The 17,703-nt window shown below is 36.3% G+C and overlaps 1 protein-coding gene across 1 annotated transcript in view; it reads right to left on the reverse strand.

Annotated features, from left to right (window-relative positions):
• The window catches only part of HSD17B4 (hydroxysteroid 17-beta dehydrogenase 4), a 62,744-nt gene that overhangs the window by 20,998 nt on the left and 24,043 nt on the right, over positions 1 to 17,703 (reverse strand). The window contains exons 12-17 of the mRNA XM_040540514.1: positions 15,351 to 15,457; positions 14,428 to 14,661; positions 13,909 to 13,960; positions 12,529 to 12,600; positions 11,031 to 11,134; positions 6,936 to 7,001 (exon numbers count right to left, since the gene is read on the reverse strand). Of these exons, the coding sequence (XP_040396448.1) occupies positions 6,936 to 7,001; positions 11,031 to 11,134; positions 12,529 to 12,600; positions 13,909 to 13,960; positions 14,428 to 14,661; positions 15,351 to 15,457 (635 nt within the window). The remainder of the gene's footprint in view (positions 1 to 6,935; positions 7,002 to 11,030; positions 11,135 to 12,528; positions 12,601 to 13,908; positions 13,961 to 14,427; positions 14,662 to 15,350; positions 15,458 to 17,703) is intronic.

The raw sequence follows: 17,703 nt of genomic DNA on the forward strand, positions 1-17,703 counted from the left end.
AATATAAATGTACAGTTTCTTAAGACTGTTTTAAGTTTAAGATTCAATGTTCTTTGTTATCTGGACTATCTAAGTACAACCTTATTCCTTAGGTCTTTATTCCACATACCTTAGACTCCTTCAGGAATAAGAATTACTTAAAATATTCAACCAAAATACCTTCACAGACACAGGTATAAACAGTAATAGGTATAGTAAGTATGGAGTGGAACTACATCTTTTCTCCTACCTTATCCCACATAATTTACATCTTTACTTTTATCCCTATCACATATTTTTCAACTTTAAAATCAAGTTATATACTCTCTGGCACAGGCTTCATAGAACATTAGCTATTTATCATTATATAGCTATATCATACTAGCTATTTATCATTAGCTATTTAACATTAGCATGACAAATGTACAATAGGCCTTTTCTTTAGCAGGGTCTCTCTTCATTAAAAAAGTACAAACCACTCTGGTTTACGGAATTTCAAATGGAATAGCCATTTTTATGTCCTTTAATAAGATATGCACAGACAAGGAGAGAAAACAAACTCTTGGTATTCAAGAACATCTTGTTTAGACAAAATAAATGCTAACCTAGTACTGTTTTTTTGTTTTTACCATCTTACCACACAAAGTTCTAGTATATTCTAGTGTAATCGAAGCCCTCAACTATTTTTCAAAATCAGAACTATTAGAAAATTATAGTCTGATCTTTCCAGTAGGGATAAACACATAAAAAAAAAAAGGTTGAAGCATCATAATATATCAATAAACTTCTTAAGTATAAGTGCTCACACACTACACAATTTCAAGGGTCTGAAGAATACCAGGTCTGCATACCGTAATCTCTAGATAAATTAAGAAAACATTATCAAGTCTTTGCAATGGTTTCACATACTTTTGTTTTGCCTGTATCGTTCTTTGTTTGTGAGCACATTGTGTCTTCCATGCTCTGTGTATCTTTGAACATACTGCAGCATTTCTTTCTTCCCATTATAAAAGAAATTATTCATGCTACAAACAGCAAAAATCACCTGAGGCTCTCGGGAGGTTCTCTTGCTCTGTACTCTGAAGTTAATTTAAATTTACATGTTTTCAGGCAATGCTGCACCACAATCTTTACAGAGCAGGACATAAAAAACCTTTTGTCCTGTAACCATATTTTCCCCATGCATGAACACGCTTTCATCATCATCTCTCTCACAAGCACATCGCACTCATTCAAAAAACAACCTTCAAAACTTCCCCCTCCTGTATTTTTTTCTTCTCATCTTTTAAAAATAAAATAAAATCCTCTCCAAGGAAACAAATATAAGCTGGAAATAACCAAAGTTTATATACATTGTCACAACGTGACAATTCCTTATTCTACCTACACCTATGTTTTCTAAAAGCACATTTATATTTACATGTGCTTAAAAAGAAAACAAATGCAATGTGTTGTATAAAAAACGGCTTTCCACAGGCGATTACCAACATCCCAATCACAAAGAAGCTTGTAAGGGTCTTAACACTTTGTACTCAAAATAAAGCTTTTTCTTATAGTACTGAACATGCTGACAACAGGTAGACAACATTTTATGGTAGGTTTCAGTTTAATAATGCATTAAGCTTTTAAATGCTTCCCATGCATGTCCTTCCTTCCAAGATGTGTTTTTAATAAGGTTTTATTGCAAAGTCCACTCTTTTACAAGAAACTAATTTTGTATGTAACTGTCTTCACAATTGCTTTCACTTAGATTAGGAACTGCAGTTTTGACAGAATGTGAGACAGGGAAAAGCTGAACTCAAGTAGCTAGATGACAACAGGACAACCAAGAGGACAGCAGGACTGAGCGTCCCTCAGAACAGAGGGAGACGCCTGAAGGCATAGTCACAGGGTGCTGATGACACTACCTGAAACACGGTAGGTGTCATTTCTTTTTTCTCTTTTAGAGAAAACAGAAAGCAACCGTATTTTAGAGGGGAAAAAAAGAAAAAACACTAAAAGGCAGCACCTTCTTCAGGTCTTGTCAGTTAATGTTTCATCTATACCTGGAGCAGGCTTCACACAGCATGTGTATCTTAAATCCCATCAGGTTAGTCTAAGTACAGATCTACTGAATCTTTCTAAAAAATCTTAAAAAATAAATACAAAATCATTATATTTCCTAAACTCGTTTTTCTATGCTGCTTATTGCATCACTTTCTGTAAAAGCACCATCGGACACTATATGCCACTCCTTTAAACACACACTGTGGAACAAAAATGCCTCAAACATTTTATAAACATCGTTACTTTATAGACTGAAAACGATAAGACAGCAGAAAAAGTCATAATTGTCAGCAGCACAAACCAATTCTGGCTCTCCAATTTAACATTTGAAGGCCTAATTCTTCAAAGTACACTTTACAAGTTCAAAACAGAGCTCCCGTGAATTTCAATTTCAGCATGCTCTCAGGTACCAAGTTTCATCTTCCCAACCTATCAGCACCTGTGCTGATTAAAGACTACCCATGCCTGAGTGCTTTGGGATATACGCATAAACAGTTGCCTACTGACCATAAAAAATTATACAGAAAAAGGAAAGAAAATCCACTGTGGAAGAACTGCAACTCCAACCAGTCACTAACCATGAGATCTGTTTCCTCTCATTAATGTTTCTCAGAACACTACTGCTTGCAGCAATAGGACAGGAAAACACTTCCAACTCTATCTCAATTCATGCCCAGAGCCACCCTCCTTGCCTGTATAAAGAGCTCTTGAACAGAAAACACACCATTCATACCTGCATGACTAAAACCTGCACCACAAAGCACTGCATACACGGTAGATTAAAGCTTGCTTTGTGTGTAGTCTTATCTGGAATATTTATATCTTAAAGTATCTGCCATGTTTAAAATGTTATCATAGCTTTCCAAATAATAATGACAGGATATCAACAAAGCCATTCCTCTCAACATGCCAGTATCAGTCTCAGTTTCATTTGCTTTCACAAGGAATTTTTTTAAAAATCTTTGAAACCAAGATATTCCAATTTTCCAGACCCTAGAAGTCAGGTATCAGAGCTAGTATGTACTGGAAATATGCAGGTTGCATGGAAAAGTAGCTTCAGGAGTAATTCAGACCACATGATGCTGCTTTGCAGGGGCACAGCTACATGCACACAGGTTGCCCAAAGAAGGTTGAGACATTGTATTTTTCAAAATCTAAATAGTCTTTTCTACCTCTTTGCTTTGTCTACTTCTCTCTATCAATATAAGTAACACAAAACACTCCAAGTCAGAATTCAAAGTGGGAGAATGCTTTAGTGAAACATATGATACTGTTGCAAGCAAAGATAATTTTTCAATCAGTAACCCTTTCTTAAAATACAAGATATTTTACTGAAATAAGATGACATTAACACAAACTTAGAAGTCCTGCAAACTCCACCTGTTACAGCTTATTTTTTTCCACGAAGACAAACAGAAAGTAGAAAGGAATACAGAAGAGTAAAATTAAAACATCTCCTTGAAAAATCCATTTAATGGGCTACTGTGATACTGTGTACTTACTCTGACAACACTGTGTATGCCAAATAATAATTTTGATATAGACAGATAACAGTTCTAACTAACAGTTAGATAACTGCTATAACAGATCACACCACACAATTATCAGAATGATGTATTTCCAAGACAAAAACAAAAACAAATACAAACAGCAGAAAGTCCCCAACATACTCATTTCCTCGTATTTATTTATTTCCTCAGAAGTAGCAACACTTGGACATCACCCACTTGAAATACCCACTGCAGCTTATCTCGTGTTTGTCATAAAAAAATGAACTCCAAAAAATCAACACTTTTGGGAATGTGGTGAAAAGAAAACTCTCCAGAGATGCAGATGTATATGATTCACAGTCTGTGCATCTTAATCGCATAAGGAATCATTTAGCCAAATTTGTTTGATTGACCAATTTAAGTCCCTGGTTTGAAAACTAGCAAGAAAGGAATAGCTTGGTGATACTGAAGATCTGTAACTACATTAAACATTCCCTACCAGGTTGAAATTGCATGATTCATTTCTTGCTAAATGGCTAACAGTCTAACACTCTAGACTTCTTGATCTTCTGTCAAAAGGTCTATTTTATTCAAAAGATTTATGGGAGTATATCCAGTAAAGCATGGCTCTGGTTACAGGGAACTAGAAAAATGCCACAGCACATGCACATTTCTTCAGAGCAGTATGGAAAAAAACATGACTTAGTACTTTATGGAAAATCTCAAAAACATCCCAGAGGAAATATTTTATGTACTTCAGCAGGATGCAAATTTTAAGCTTTAAACACTTTAAGAAGCTCAGATACTTCTGGTAGATTTTCCTTAACTTCCTCATCTTCAAGCAGCCCACTGTATGGTACTTCAAGTCATTCATTCATAAGTACTGGTTGGATGTTTAAATAACTTCTCAGGAACAGGCACAGATTTGAAAGGGATAAAGATTGATTATACTACCTGGCTAGTATGTTGCAGTATACTACCAGGTAGTATCTTACTATACTACCTGGTTACTCTTTGATACCACTAACCAAAAGGATTAGTTTGTTCTGTCACTGGACCCTGACATAAGAAACCATCGTTTTTCAAGGCACTCTAGGTGGCTGTAGCCTCCATTCTGCTAAACACACAGTGGAGGGCAAAAAATGGTTATTACACCTCTGTTCCCAGTATCCTCTTTGCTAATGAGTGATTCCCTCTGTCTGGAAACACAGAAACTTTTCCTCTTGCACTCTAACTTAACCCAGAGTATTGAAGTCTTCTGGTTTCCACAGAGTACACACACAGCTGCAATTTGCTCTTTATAGTGAACCTAGGGAAATGGCAACACATGGGTAGTAGCAAGTAGTTAATTCAGAATTAAATGTAACTTCTACAATAACTGGAGTCACTGACTTCAGTGAAAAATAGGACTCATTATTGTAACAAATTTTTAAAGATGCATGGTGGTCTGGTTATCAGGAAGTTTACTACATGATGATGCTATGAGAAGTTAAGGGGAAAAAAAACATTTTTTCTGAAGTGAACTGTGGCAACATAGAAACTAAGTGTACAATGTCACAACAATCATTGTAAACTAAAACAGTTCAAGTTAGCTCAAATGCCATGTACAAACTGAGTCTCTCAATCTGTCTCCTCACACTCTAAACTAATCTGATGGCTGAGTGGCAACAGTCATTTCTGCCAACACTTTTGGCATTTAAACACAAAGAAAAAAATCCAGAAATATCAATGCAATTTGCACGCCAACTTCCATTAACAAAAAGGATTTTATGCAGTGGTGCATAAAACACAAAGACACAAAGTTTTGGTAAACTTTCCCCAAGTTGTCCTACAAATGAAATTCTGTATTTCTGCCCATGAAGTCCCCAAGTTCTGCACATTCTCCATCCTACAAATCAGCATCATCACTTACGCACAGATGCTACTGAATAATTAGGCAGGTAGGTGGTCTTGCAATTCTGAAACTCTATTGCCTGTGACTCCTGAAAAATCTAATTGAAGATGAATTCTCATTGTATACTTACCTATCAGAGCATATAATAAAATAAAAATAGTGTGATGTCTACTCTGTGCTACTTTATTTTCAAAAACTTACTTTGCAGCAGCAAAGTTTCCAAACTTCTGCATTATAGAGTCACTACTATCTTTTTTATGTCTTAAACTCAGCATTTTATACACAGTAACTCGACATAAGGGATTGAGACTCAGAATCTGACCTATGAATGAGGGCATCACAAATATCATCTGAAAGTTGATGGGCCTGGGAATCAATTCTGGTACAATCACACAGAAGAATCTGAACTAGGCTTCTAAGATTCAAAATAAATGCTCTAACTACTGGGCTATTAAGGTTGCTGCATCTCATCTAATAGAGTGCCAGCTGCAAGAGAGCACCTTCCACTGCATTTCTCCCCCTCTCAGGAGCAGAGTACTCTTGTTTTCCCGTTCCTTGATGTACTTGCACACATTTGATGAAGCCTATTCAGAAAAACTGGACATCTGCTTCTCATAGACTGACACTAAATTTTAGGATGCAGCAAGTAAATTATCGACAGATACAGAAATGCTGAGCTTGTCTCTTTCTTGTTTTAAGTAGGTATAGCTAACTTGGACTTCAAGTACATGAATCAGATTGGTGAGGCTTAATTTGAATTACTGTGTATATAATCGGAGCCAAGCAGGTATTAGTTACCACAGGTCAGCTGATGCATGATAATTTAATTGTATCTCCAGAAGGTATATCCTCCTGCCAGAACTACGTTGCTTTTGAAACTACTACTCATTGTCTCCATGCTGATAGCCTTCCCTTCTTATTTATCCGACTCCTGCATTTCTCCACCTTCAGAAAAAGACAATTTTATCTACTTGGGTTTTTGCCTTTGGAAAGTAGATGCCTGTGATCCAGTGGGACTAAGAATAGAGGGAAACATACCTGGAGAGGTATCTGTCAGTATGTCAGATTACCCTGGCTACTGCTAATTGAGAAATTTAAAATTTTCAGAACTATGAAACTTGAAACACTTTCATTTTTTTTAAGCCACTGTTTGCATGCACCATTCATTGCAAATTTCATAGACTTTGAATTTTTTTTTTTAACTACAACTGAATACAATTTCTCAGCATGTTCATTTCCTCTTTGTGTAGAATTTTGTAATAACAAAATATAAAATATTTATATTACATATTATATATTTATATAATATATATAAATATCAAATTCTCACTGCTTTATTAAAAGAACCTTTTAGTATATTGAATATACCACTGTAATGTAGCATAAATTTTAGCTTCAAGTTATAAATAAAGTATACATAAATACCTGAGGTATAACAGAAAATTTAAAGCATTAGCGAGTATCATGCAATATTTTTTCTCCAAGTAAAACAAACATTGTCACACCTTGAGCACGTACAACTTTACCTGATCAGCTGTTGTGACATCAGAAAGTACAGCATCAGGGGGTCTCTTGGGTGGATTCACTGTTACCTGAAGCAAAAGTAGTAGTATCAATATTTCACTGCAAAAATCCTTTATTCATACCCATGCCAGAATCACTGGCAGAAGTGTATAAAGAAAAATAGCGTTTACCAAGTTTTTAGGGTTCCTCTCATCCCTTCTTCAAGGAGAAACAGGAAAAAAAATAGCTTTCAAGATCACCTTCGCAGAGACAGTGAACGTGAGGCACCAGATCTAAGTTACACCTAGCTGATCAATTTGATTACATTTCTACCAAGCTATCCTAGCTTTTTTGTTCAAGCCCCCCAAAACCAGTGGTCTCATAGAACATTAGTGTTTTCGAACACAGATACAAAAGTGAAGCTTTTTAATATAATATTCTAAAAAGCTCGATGGACTAGAAAATAATTTATTACCTCACTTATGGACTACATCACATTTTCACAGCTCTTTTTTTTTTTTTTTTTTCACTTTGCACTTCTGTTTCCTCTTTGCAATTACATACTGCATATGAAGCTCAACCACATTGTAAGAAAGTTATTCTTTTGCAATCTTCAGCTTCATTGTTCAGTTCTGATTATATAAACTATCAGCTGACTGTCAAGAGAGTATCTTAGGTGACGATAAACACAAAGAATGCCATAATGAATTCAAATCTATTAAAGTAGCTGAAATCTTTTTTCCTCTCTTTCTGTAGTGTTTCCAAAAAAAAAAGAAAAAAAAAGAAAAAAGGAAACAAGCTACAAAGCAAAAGCAATCAAATTGACTCTCACCTGCAGGAATTCTACTTAATCTTAACTTTTGTAAGCTCTTTCCCAAAGAAAAGAAAAATCATCAGAAACTAAGTACTGAGTAGTGTCACATCTAGTAACAGCAGAGTCTCTTTCCCATTTATTAACAGCAGAGCAAAGACATCTATTGGATGGAAGACTTGAAAACATCACTCCTGCATTTGTCACTTCAAAGATTCACAATGGATCTACTCATTATTCAGCTTGATAGCAAGAACACCACATAACATGCTTTCAGAACATTAATGGCTTCCCAATTTACCTCCAGTTGGTTTAAAGAAATGAAACCTGAATTACTGAGCTATAAATTGGTTGAAACTAGCCAACAAATGAGTAATTAAGGAAACCATCGTCATTAGGGCAAGAACACTAACTGAAGAAGGGAAACATGACTTGCACAAGGTGTTGTTCAACATAGACCTCAATTTGCAAATTTCTTCTCCTTGGTTGGCAGGTGCAGTACATGTGCAAAGTGACAAAAACATACTTTGCAGGACATGTCTGATCAGTTTCGGATTTCTTTTTGGCACAGAGGTACACAAAAGGTTTTGGGTTTTGTTTTTGTTCCCAAGAAGTTTTGTGAACACAAATCAGGGGAATTTGTCATTTGAAACTGTCCTTTTGCTTGTAAAAAGGTCCTTGAATGTGCTATTCCTATGTTGTCTTAACTAGATGGTATTCATTTTCTTCTGTCAAAAGAGGGACTGTTATCTGAAACAGGCATTCTTTATATTTTGAAACGTAAAATAATTTTTAAGTAGCATTCTCATACTTCACTGAATAGTGTGAAGAAGTTGCATTTGCCTTAAGTGCAAAACTTAAATAAAAAGTACCAAGGCACTACACTGGGCTCATTGATACCACCAATATAAATTAACAGCATTTCTTTTGGACCACTATTTTTACATGCACTATTATAAAACTGATTACAGAAGCATAAAGGGTTCACAGGTTATGTAGTTATATAGATTGTAGATTTTCATCCAAAAATCCAAAGAACATCCCTCTACCGTGTTACAGATGTAACTAGGTACAGATTATTGAAAATACTGAGCTTACAATAGCCTATGTCGAACTGACTGTTGTTTATTGTAGTGCCTTATGGCTCTAGTTCACAACAACATTCTGTCATAGCTGATACTATGTTTAAACACAGTATTCAAGGAAAGAACAGTTATGTGTCTGGTACCTGGCTAGCTACATAATGCATTTGGACATGAATACCGTGTGTTCATGTGGCATTGTTCGTCACTTGCTAACTCTCCTTCAGAATGCACAAGTTCCACTCCAGCGTAAGTGAGAAATAGTAATGATTACTTCTCTCTTATCTTCTTTATGCTCTCTAAACCTCCTTCACACAGAGGCATAGATTTATGAAGAGCTACACCTAGAGGTCTTTTCCAGAAACAGCATGTTCAAACCTAACACCACTTTGAGTTCTTGCTCCTCAGCTTTTTATTAAAATGAGCTTTTCAATAGTGCGAAATCTTGCAGTATTAACATATGACTATACCTACTAGCACAAATTTAACATATGAAAAAATTACTTAATGAAACTTTAACGCTCTCTATATACATATACACAAATTTGTCACTAGGTATAAATTCATTTTTAAATGTAAGTAGTCCTCTCACACACACATACCCAAGAAGTAACAAGCAGCTCTGAGGTAGAGGAGCAGCATACTAGTAATGATAAACTGATCAAGCACAGATTGTGCATTCCCAACTGGGTCTACAAGCACTGAAGCAGAAATGAAAGTGTGATCATGACAGCAAAGTTGAGGCAAGTTTAAAATCACAAAAACTCTGGAACAATCCAACAGCTCAGCAGCACGCCTCTGGACTAAGTCTCTAAAATCTCAACCTCTAGTCACTCTGTCCTTGCTGCTTACACTCAAAGCTGACAAAAATTCTGCTCTTAAAGCTATGCATGAAAGGAAAAGCTCCCAGAATCTACTTGAAAACACCAAGACTTACAAATAAAAGCCAATTCTCTGTTCTTGTTCTGATCTCGCAGGCCTCTAAACATTTTTCAGATCAAAAGTAAATTGAAAAAACAAAACCTTCTTCAGACTAGCTTTTAAAAAGAAATGTATAGTCTTCCTCATCAGTCCATCTACGGAGAGTGTGGTTGAGAGTGATTAAATACATAGAATCAAAGCATGCAGTTTCTGTTGTTTGCAGAGCTTACATTTGGTCATCCTAAAACCAAAAGTCAATATGACTCGTCAGTTAAACTGATCTTCCATCTGACCTACAGCAGAAGGAGTTTAAGGATTTTAGCACTGCCTAGACATATTACTACATTCTTTTACTGTTTCTGTGGAATTAATTGTGTCAAATTTAGCCACTTCAGGTTGCAGCCAGCTAGACTGTCAACTTCTCTGTCAAAAGGTTCTCTTCTAAAAGACCGAATACTAATAATCCTCTAGAGGAGCTTTGTGTCCACATCACACATTTCACATGAATTTCAGTTTCACTGAAAGACTATTTTATAATGCCAAGTCCACAGATGACTGCAGGTTATTTTAGACGCTCTTAAATGACACTAAATGGCACCCTTGCCTGTGACGCAACAGTCTTCATGTAAGTCTTACTATTAAGGTATTATAGAAAGAACTGGATGGTTACAGAGAAGCATACAGCTTTGACAAATTTAGAGTGGTACAGAATACAAAAGTACCTGTTCTCAAAACCTCTTTTTTGCTTTTTGGTTGAGTCACTGCTAGAACAATCCAACTTAATTTAGATTCAAATCTAAATTAGAATCACCTGTTCCACAGTCTATTAGGGTATTTTCTATCTCTAATTTCAAATATTTAAATGTAGGAATATTTGATCAGTAGCATGCTCAGTAACTCACTTTGCTCTCCTATTGTCACATACACTTTTTTCAGGTCCTGACCAGTACCTTTTCTCACAGGTTCTTCAACGAAATGAGCTATTTAGATTCAAGTCTGTACTGCACTCACTTTACTGTGAGTGTGGTCAAACACTGGAACAAGCTTTCTAGAGAGGTGGCTGATGTCCCATGCCTGTCGGTCTTCAAAAGGATTTGGATAATGCCCTCCATAATATGCTTTAATTTTTGGTTTGGACTGAAGTCCTCAAAGCAGTTGGACTGAATGATCTTTGAAAGTACCTTCCAACTGACCTATTCTATTCTATACTGCTGAAATGGTAGCGTATCCTTCCTAGTTGATATAGCATATATCCTTCTTGCAGCACCGACAATTTTTTTCCCAGTATGAATGTTTGAATTTACCTTGGCCTTTTCTGATGTTCGTTTTCCACCAAACCCTCCAGCTCCAACAAAAAACAAGGAGAACTGGTTATAGCACACTAGATCCTTTCCACAATAGGTATTCACTGAAAGACAAGAAAAGAGAATGGTCATGTGTTGTCTTCTTTTTTCACATAGCTAGCATACGGTGGTACAAGGGAACAGTTTAGCTTCAAATACGCCAAAGATCATTTTAGCAACTTAAGGGACAATAATTACAATTTCCTGTTGTACTGCTGCAAGTCATTTCTTGGCTAGTGAAAAATGATCACATATTTTGAATAATATTATCATGAATTTTATCTATATGAAAGCATTAAAATTTTAAAAAATGAGCTATCGAAATACTGATGACAATTAAGGTGTTAAAAGCACAGTGCTGCAATTAGTATTTATTTCAGTGTTTGATATGGCATTAGCAATTTATTTAAATAGAATTGAGCCATAAAATATGACTTATTAGAAGCTATTAAGAATCCTTCATACGTAAAGCACACTGCCATCTCTCAAAATGTAACGCATTCTTGTACGAAAAAAGCTCCAGAGCAAGTTTATTTTAAGGTTTGTTCCAGAAGTTAAACTCCTTACACCGAATCATTGAGATTCAGCTTCCTATTTCCAGTTCATGCCTACTCCACCCCTTCACATCTTAGACTGAAATTTATTGTATTGTTAATGTCCATTTCCAGTTCTGAAAAGAATTTAAAAGTCACTAACATTCTGTTCACAAAAATAACTTGTGTGTCACAGAAAAACAGATAAAATCAATGTTAGCACAACACAGTGCAAACCACAATGAGAAGGAACATTAAATGTCTTTTTAAATATCATATTAGTATTTTATTATATTAATAATATTAATACCTTTTAAAAAATGTTATCTATAAACTGGAAGTATAAAAGTACAAGAGGAATTAGAGAATCACTGCCCATTAATCTATTCTTCTAATTCTTCTTCGAACCTCTAATAGAAGAGCAGATGTTGCCCATTAATCTAGTAATCTAATTTCTCAAGGTCCTTGGCATACCACACCTAAAGATACCAAAATTCAGAAAATGACAACCTATCCACTTCCAGAGATGTACTGATCCCTTAACTTGGATACACGAGAAAGGAAATAGGGTTTTGGTGCACAGATGCCCCCTAGCTAAAATTGCTGCCTGCAGACCATACTAACTATTATTAAGAACTTTGTTCGGTTTGCACAGTGCACTATTCCACTTATACAGGGAGAAATCAAATCTCTGAAATCTTTTTCCAAAAAACAGTGTTCTTTATTTTAGTACGTTAACTACCCAAGAACAATGACATTATACAGTTACACAGCTATTGATAATTAGCTCATTTCTCAGCTCTCAATAGAACTTAAAAAGGTAAAAGTCTTTACAGAAGAAAGGCTGGCAGATACTGTTACAGCTAGAAAATAACAAGCCTCTCAAATTTCATTGCAACCCCTAAGAAAATTATAAATATTCTCACCATCTATTAGCAAGACTGCTCCCGAACCTTTGTCAAGTATATCAGCAATAGTTGAAACTGAAGTTAGTTGTCCTGTAAGACAATAAGAACATGCACATATTTTAGAATCATGAAGTTTTGCTTCAAGAATGTTCACAGATCACTCTTGATACACTATTTTAATAGTAATAGTTATCATAATGACAGTCATAATAATCACAATCACCGTGATAAAAAAGTGGTAATATTTTCGAATCTTGGTTGTTTGGTTATTTGTGTGTGTTTTTTTCCTTGAAATCTTGCAATTGTTTATGTATGCAGAGCTAAACACAAATCATGCTTCAAATATAAACACATCACTAAGTCCAAAACAGATTCTACCACATACGGTTTGTCCACAGATTTCAAGAGGGCTGAGACAACTACAGTTTTACAGAACAGCAGCTCAGCTCAGGGCCTGGATCTGTACATTTATGAAGTTTGCCTTTAAAGAAACTATTGCTCTAGACAGATGTTACCATACATACTTACATGATCAGCCTATGGAATGGAAAAATAAACAGGTTTATGAGTCCTGATGATCCACTAACAATTATCAGCCTTCTTTGAAATTAAAACTTTCACACACCTCATTTTGTTTCTATAAAATACGCTATTAATCCATTGCTTTTAAGATTTCTTTCCTTCTATAATCTGAAAAAAATTACTTCCGAAAACAACTAATGAGGAAACCCAGACACATGCATGTGTATCCTGAATGAATCTAATGAGCATCTCTCAAGTGCTGTAATCGGGGAAAATAGAGCGATCTGCAAAACGTGTTTTTTAAAACAGTAACTAATACCTTAATTTTGACAGTAAGAAATGTAAATGACTTTTAGCTTCCTTATAAAGATGTTCATTACTCCCTTACAGATACAGTTTAAATCTATTTCTCTTAGAGGCACAAGGATGAACCACTGCCAAAGAATTTGCTGGTAAACATCCCAAAAGTCCTATGATACAACCTCACAGAAAGAATTACAATTTCTGCTAGTTGATATCAAATTTTATGTGTAATATACCTACATGTTATGCATTTTCTTAATAATTGGCTCATTTCTTTTCAGGCCAACTACAGAAAAAACGAACCAAAAAATCATAGGTAGTTGCTTTTATTATTTCAGATTAGGCACAAGTTTACTAAATATACTATAGAACAGCACCACTTAACCCCATAAAGACAGCGTTTCAGAATTCCTTCAACAACGCAACAGGTTGCCTCTCTTCTCCCTCACTCCTTGTAAAAAGAATACTCAAAAAAATACTATTGGAAGCAGACCTTCCATATTTGCACTTATGATGTGGCTACAAGAAGTGTTGTCATAGTGACAAGCAAATCAGCAATATAAAAGGACTGACCTGAGGTTGGTAACGGTTTATACAGTTCCAGATATTGCTCACCATGCAGCATCTATGTAGAGACAGGCAACACTATAACAACAATGTATTCAGTTGCCCCCCACTGCGCACAATCACAATGGCAAGGAAATATGCAGATATTTTAGAAAGTATTCAGAATAAACAAAGAAACAAGAAGTGTGCAGGTTTCTTTTGTTTAATTTTTTTTTCCCCAACTTTACCTTGAACAAAGTATTTTCAAAGCAAGTACTTTCAAAGCAAGATTTAAGCTTTTGGGAGTTTAATAAAAACACAGCAGGCACAAACTACAATTTAACACAAAACTCGTAATTCATATCATCTTATGAAGATACAGTTTGTATAAGTGAAATAAATAATTTCTTAGAATGCAAGAATATAAACACCAAATTTTCCATTTCTAAAATTGAGGGCACCTATTAATATTATAAATGTACTAATTAAAGCAATTTAATAGTTACATAGAAGACAAACAAAATTAGATACTTAGCTCATCCATACCTTTGCAAGATCAATATTTAGTCCTGGAAGAGAAGGAATACCATCAAACATTGAAGTCTGAGCAGGAATTACTCCAAAGCTAGGTAAGCAGCAGAACTCTTCACTTCCTTCAAAGAGAAATTTCAGGTGATCTGGATCCTTAGTTGACATTCCCACACCAAGAGCATATAGAATAGGCTCTAAGTGAGTGTACGTATACACCTTGGTAGTCAATTCCCGGCCAACAATGTTGGTCTGAAAATTAGAGATTAGTGTAAAATAAAACTTCACAGTATTTAACACTGCACTTGCATTCTTTCTATAATTCTCATATCAAACAAAATTCATATCTGGACTTTTTTTTCCAAGTATAGTTGCATGTAAACGTCAAGCATGAGAAATGAAAATACAATAATACGTTAGATTAAGGTTGCTTGTACTGCAACAAATATAGTAATGCATTTTATCTTGCTGCTAGCAATTTACTTCAAGAGTAAATGGCATAACTTTATACGTCTCTGCTCCCAGTAATGTGTAAGAGTTTTTCTAGAACAAACCATGAATGAAATAGTTAATACTGTAATAAAATTGAAAAGAGGGAAAATTAGGTATATTTTAAAAAGGAGACAGAGCAAAAACACATTGTATGTGTCCTTTGCTTCCTCTTCTGAACAATACCTAGCTAAAAAGGCTTACAGAATTTACAAGCGCTTGTATTCTACATTATTCGGTCTATTTAGCCTCAAGTTTTTCCATCAACAGTAAGAAAAATGAAGACTGGAGTCTGGATAAGTTTTTTTTTATTTAGCTTCTTTTCCTCAGAGGTTACTACCCTCTTTCTGCAGACAGCAAGCCAGAGTAGAAGTTAATCGCCATCAGAACAAGTGTCTATGCTCAAAGTTTTCAGGTAGCTTTGAGTGTGCCTGTTAGACAGAGGTACTCACTGTATCAACAGATGAAGAGACCACTGATCCAGAGCTTGTGGAATTCATAGATATGCTCCCTTGAGACTCTATCTGACTTAGAGCATCATTCAATACACTTATGGACTCTAGAAAGAGCAATTGAAAAATATTACATGAAAATAGCTGTAAATAAGACACTCCAATTAGACAGAAAACACACGTGCCAGCAAATCACAGAATCACAGAATTGCAGGGGTTGGAAGGGACCTTGAAAGATCATTGGGTCCAACCCCCCTGCCAAAGCAGGTTCCTTAGAGCAGGCTGCCCAGGTAGGCATCCAGACGGGCCTTGAATATCTCCAGAGAAGGAGACTCCACAACCTCCCTGGGCAGCCAGTCCCAGTGCTCCATCACCCTCACCGTGAAGAAGTTCTTTTGCATGTTGGTGCGGAACTTCCTGGGCTCTATCTTGTGGCCATTACCCCTTGTCCTGTCCCCACAAACCACTGAAAAGAGGTTGGCCAAATCCCTCTGTTTCCCACACCTCAGGTATTTATACACATTGATGAGATCCCCCCTCAGTCTTCTTTTCTCCAGGCTGAAGAGACCCAGGTCTCTCAGCCTTTCTTCATAGGGAAGATGCTCCAGGCCCCATATCATCTTTGTGGCCCTCCGCTGGACTCTTTCCAGGAGATCCCTGTCTTTTTTGTACCAGGGAGCCCAGAACTGAGATATAGCCCAGAAATGAGATATAGCTTCTCAATTTATTTTTAAACACAGTAAGTAAACCTGTGCAAATTGAGCATAATGCTGCTTCCTTACAGACATCTATGTAATAGCTGCTAAGTGGTCTCTATAACTGTGTCGTGGTTTAACTTTGGCAGGCAGCTAAGTATCACACAGCTAGCTGCTCGTTCACTCCCCCAACAGTGGAACAGGAGAGAATCAGAAAGGTAAAAGTATAAGAATTCATTGGCTGAGATAAAGACAGTTCACTAGATAAAACAAAAACTGCATGTGCCTGCAAAGCAAAATAACTGATTAATTCACTGCTTCCCATTGGCAAGCAACCATTCAGCAATGGTTACTTGGGAAGAAAATGCCATCCCTCTGAACAACATTCTCTCCTCCTCTCCCCCCAGCTTTTATTGCTGAGCACAACCTCATTTGACATAGAACATCCCTTTAGCCAGCCTGGGCCAGCTGTCCTGGCTGTGCCCCCTCCCATCGCCTGGTGCAACCCCAGCCTCCTCGTTGGCAGGGTAACAAGAGAAGCAGAAAAGTTTTTCTGTGCTACCACTGCTCAACAAAAACTGAAATATTTGTGTGTTATCACCACTGATTTCTTAAAAATCCAAAGCACAGCAACATATGAGCCTCTATGATGAAAATTAACTCTGTCCCAACTAAGACCTGGACAACTTGCTCCATCAGCTTCAAGTAATCAACTAAGACACCTACTTAATTCCAGTGCCTGAAGTGCCTGAAACACCACCACCGTTCAAGCCAAGAGGAATATCAGTAAATACTTTTGTTGTAACTCCCTGAACAACAGTACTAAGGAGAAGATACTGAGCATTGTTTTTTCAACTGTCTCAGCAGTGAGTATCTGAAAATTAGTACTGCTTCTCTTACCTTTAAAATTATTTGCTATACAAGTAACAAGTCACATCTCCTGGTGGCTACTCTCTTTCATAAATCACAGTATACAGAAAAACCCACACACTCGAACTGAGGAACCGAGGCTTGGACCTTCTGTAATCCCAAGATTACAAAAAAGATGATGCATGGATGAGATACAGAACTCATTTCTGGTAAAGGCTGACCATCAAGAGTAGCTTGCTGCTCAAAGCTCAGTATGCTAAAATCAGTATTTAATGGTCTTGTATTTGAAAGAAGTAGAGAGTTGGTCAAGAAGTGGTAAGAAACACGCATAGGAGAAGTGTTTAAATCAGATGAAGACAAAATCACTATTCAACCACGTTTACCTTGGAGCTACTCTCCTGAATTTCAAAACTCCTGTACTCATATTGACTTGCACTGTCTCTCAGGTTAGCACCAAGTCGCTCTATTGTGTGGCACTCCCCTAAATACCCTGCTGGCTGAATACCCTCTTAAAGAATCTTGATGTTGTAAACTATTCCTTGCTTCCCAGACTCACTGTCAGAACCATACCAATGGTTTATTTGTAGCCCAAATCTCATGAAGAAAAAGACCCATCTACCAAACAAACACAGTTGTCACCATCAGTGCTAAAGATAAGCTACAGCTTTGGGTACAAGCACTGTCATAACATGACATGAGGCCATAAGTTTATGCAATGTGAAAGTGTGGAAAATAAGAGCTGTAATTTATGAGAACCCTTTAACAAGGATTCTCTTTTATCATTCATG

Source organism: Cygnus olor, chromosome Z (genome assembly GCF_009769625.2).
Source record: "Cygnus olor isolate bCygOlo1 chromosome Z, bCygOlo1.pri.v2, whole genome shotgun sequence".
In the NCBI taxonomy this organism is placed as follows: domain Eukaryota; kingdom Metazoa; phylum Chordata; class Aves; order Anseriformes; family Anatidae; genus Cygnus; species Cygnus olor.